The 2,099-nt window shown below is 42.6% G+C and overlaps 1 protein-coding gene across 1 annotated transcript; it reads right to left on the bottom strand.

Moving 5' to 3' along the window:
* Positions 1-178: 178 nt before the first annotated feature.
* SARC_14811 (hypothetical protein) lies at positions 179-937 on the bottom strand (the record flags this gene model as incomplete). The annotated part of the gene is made up of 2 exons (XM_014291059.1): positions 179-329; positions 846-937. Coding segments are annotated over 2 exons (243 nt in total), but the record flags the coding sequence as incomplete, so codon positions are not given.
* Positions 938-2,099: the final 1,162 nt, after the last annotated feature.

Genomic DNA, 2,099 nt, shown 5'->3' with positions numbered 1-2,099 from the left:
TAAATGTATACTCAAACACAGTCCTCTTGAATGTATAATCAAACACAATCCTCTTGGATGAATACTCAAACACAGTCGTCCTCTTGAATGTATAGTAAAAAACAGTCCTCTTGAATGTATACTCAAACACAGTCCTCTTGAATGTGTACTGTTCGAGGACGCGTTGGATGTCACATACTTGTGCCCAACTGCAGGGACGATGCGATGGCCACCGTCGCTCCTTTGTCGAATGTTTTCCCTTCGGCAATAGGCTTACTGCGCGCTGCCTCTGACCGCAGCTGCTCTGAGTAGCGGCTGATTTCCGCATACACCTCATTCCACGCATCCACCTGAGGCAGGATGCATACGGTGATAGGTCAGTTTACGCCAGGATTTTCATGTACGTTGATGGATATAAAACGAAGCGAATCTAAACCGATAATTTGAGTGTGATGTTTACCACTTCTTGTGGGTACAAAACTTAAATATGGTCTAGAAATACGGAAATTGCTACGTAAGCTTTTACGCTTGAATGATGACAGATAAGCGTGCGAGTCGGATGTAATCCTGAGCATAGACTCGGGAACAAAATATGTAGGTACCACAAACCCTATGAATATTGAAAGATCAATACGTAAAAATTGGTAGATATGGAAATAGTTATGAGCGAATTCAAAAAATCGTTTACACACTAACGACGTTAAGCGGTATTTAGGATAAAACGAAGGCAAACCTTATACGCATGCAAGCTCACCTATCAATCGCGCAATCAACCGCTAAATCAATTTACGAGGCAAGACGTCGAAGCTAGCAATACCTCGGTGTGTACACATGAAAGACATTTTCCGTTTTGGTTTGTTACATACATTAACTGAGCCCAGTTTGTCGCCCGCTTCGCTCCATTTCTTTGTTACTTCTTCCACCTCAAATATGTCTCTAGAACGCAGCAGAATCGGGGCTGTATGTGCATGCATTGTATACAACCATTTGAGCATCCAGTAACTTCTGAGTCTGCTGAGCGAGAGATTGGTCACTGCAGGATGGTCACTGCAGGATGATGACAGTCAATGCCTGTCCGCATGCATGCATGCAGGGCTGATAATCCATCTCACATATGACATTCGTGTATAACAGTTCGATTGAAAGCGGCTGCCCGACAAGAGTGAGAACTTGATTGCACTTTGAATTCTATAAGTCGTGAGTATCAATTCTCGCGCGGTTGGTATCGAACAGCCCCCACCGAGGCACTCCCAATGAGAGGCTGGTCGAGAAAACTTCGAATGTACTTTTTATACACTACAGATCCGCACTTAATCTTCTACAGAGGGTAAACTAATCATTAGAAGCATAACCTTTTTCTTAATTGCATTAGCGTCTGATGTTAGAAATTGCATCTGTACAAAGTGCCCAATATGATGCAAGATGGTTGTCCAGGGATTCCACACGCAATACCATGACGACATGTGACTTTCAGGATTTCAATATTCATACACTCGGTAGAGTCACAAAGTTCGCCATTAACAATATTAGTACATGGTACTTCTCACAATCAATTTGAGACGAGCCAGCAAATACAACAGGAAAACACCATCCTCCACGAGATAACGCACTTACGCATTCCGGCTGAGAATGATTGTATACGGCCGTCAGTTAGAGACGCGAGGCTCTCATCGACTTCTCTTGGATCCATGACTCGGTTCGGGACGGGTACCATACGATTGAATCGTACGTCTGTACCCGCAACACCTGTTAACTGGTGTGCCAAGTTCTTGACTTGGCCAGAGAGAGCCTCAAATTTGTCCAGAACATCAGGCCTGCATGGGTAGACAGAAAGGTGAATGAGATCAATTTTGTTCGTAGGGAAGCAAAAAAGTGCCGGGAAAATAAAAATATAATGTTTTTGAGTTACGATCGCCTGGGTGGCGTGGGAACAGTCAAATATGAGCGGCCGTTTGTGTACTTAACAGACAGACAGACGGACAGATATTATGTACATAATGTACATTATATATATATATATATATATATATATATATATATATATACAACACACACACACACACACACACACACACACACACACACATATATATATATATACACACACACACACACACACA

The sequence above is a fragment of the Sphaeroforma arctica genome (assembly GCF_001186125.1).
Source record: "Sphaeroforma arctica JP610 unplaced genomic scaffold supercont1.5130, whole genome shotgun sequence".
In the NCBI taxonomy this organism is placed as follows: Eukaryota; class Ichthyosporea; order Ichthyophonida; genus Sphaeroforma; species Sphaeroforma arctica.
The sequence above is the reverse complement of the archived record's forward strand: the minus strand, read 5'-3'. Positions and strand labels throughout refer to the sequence as shown.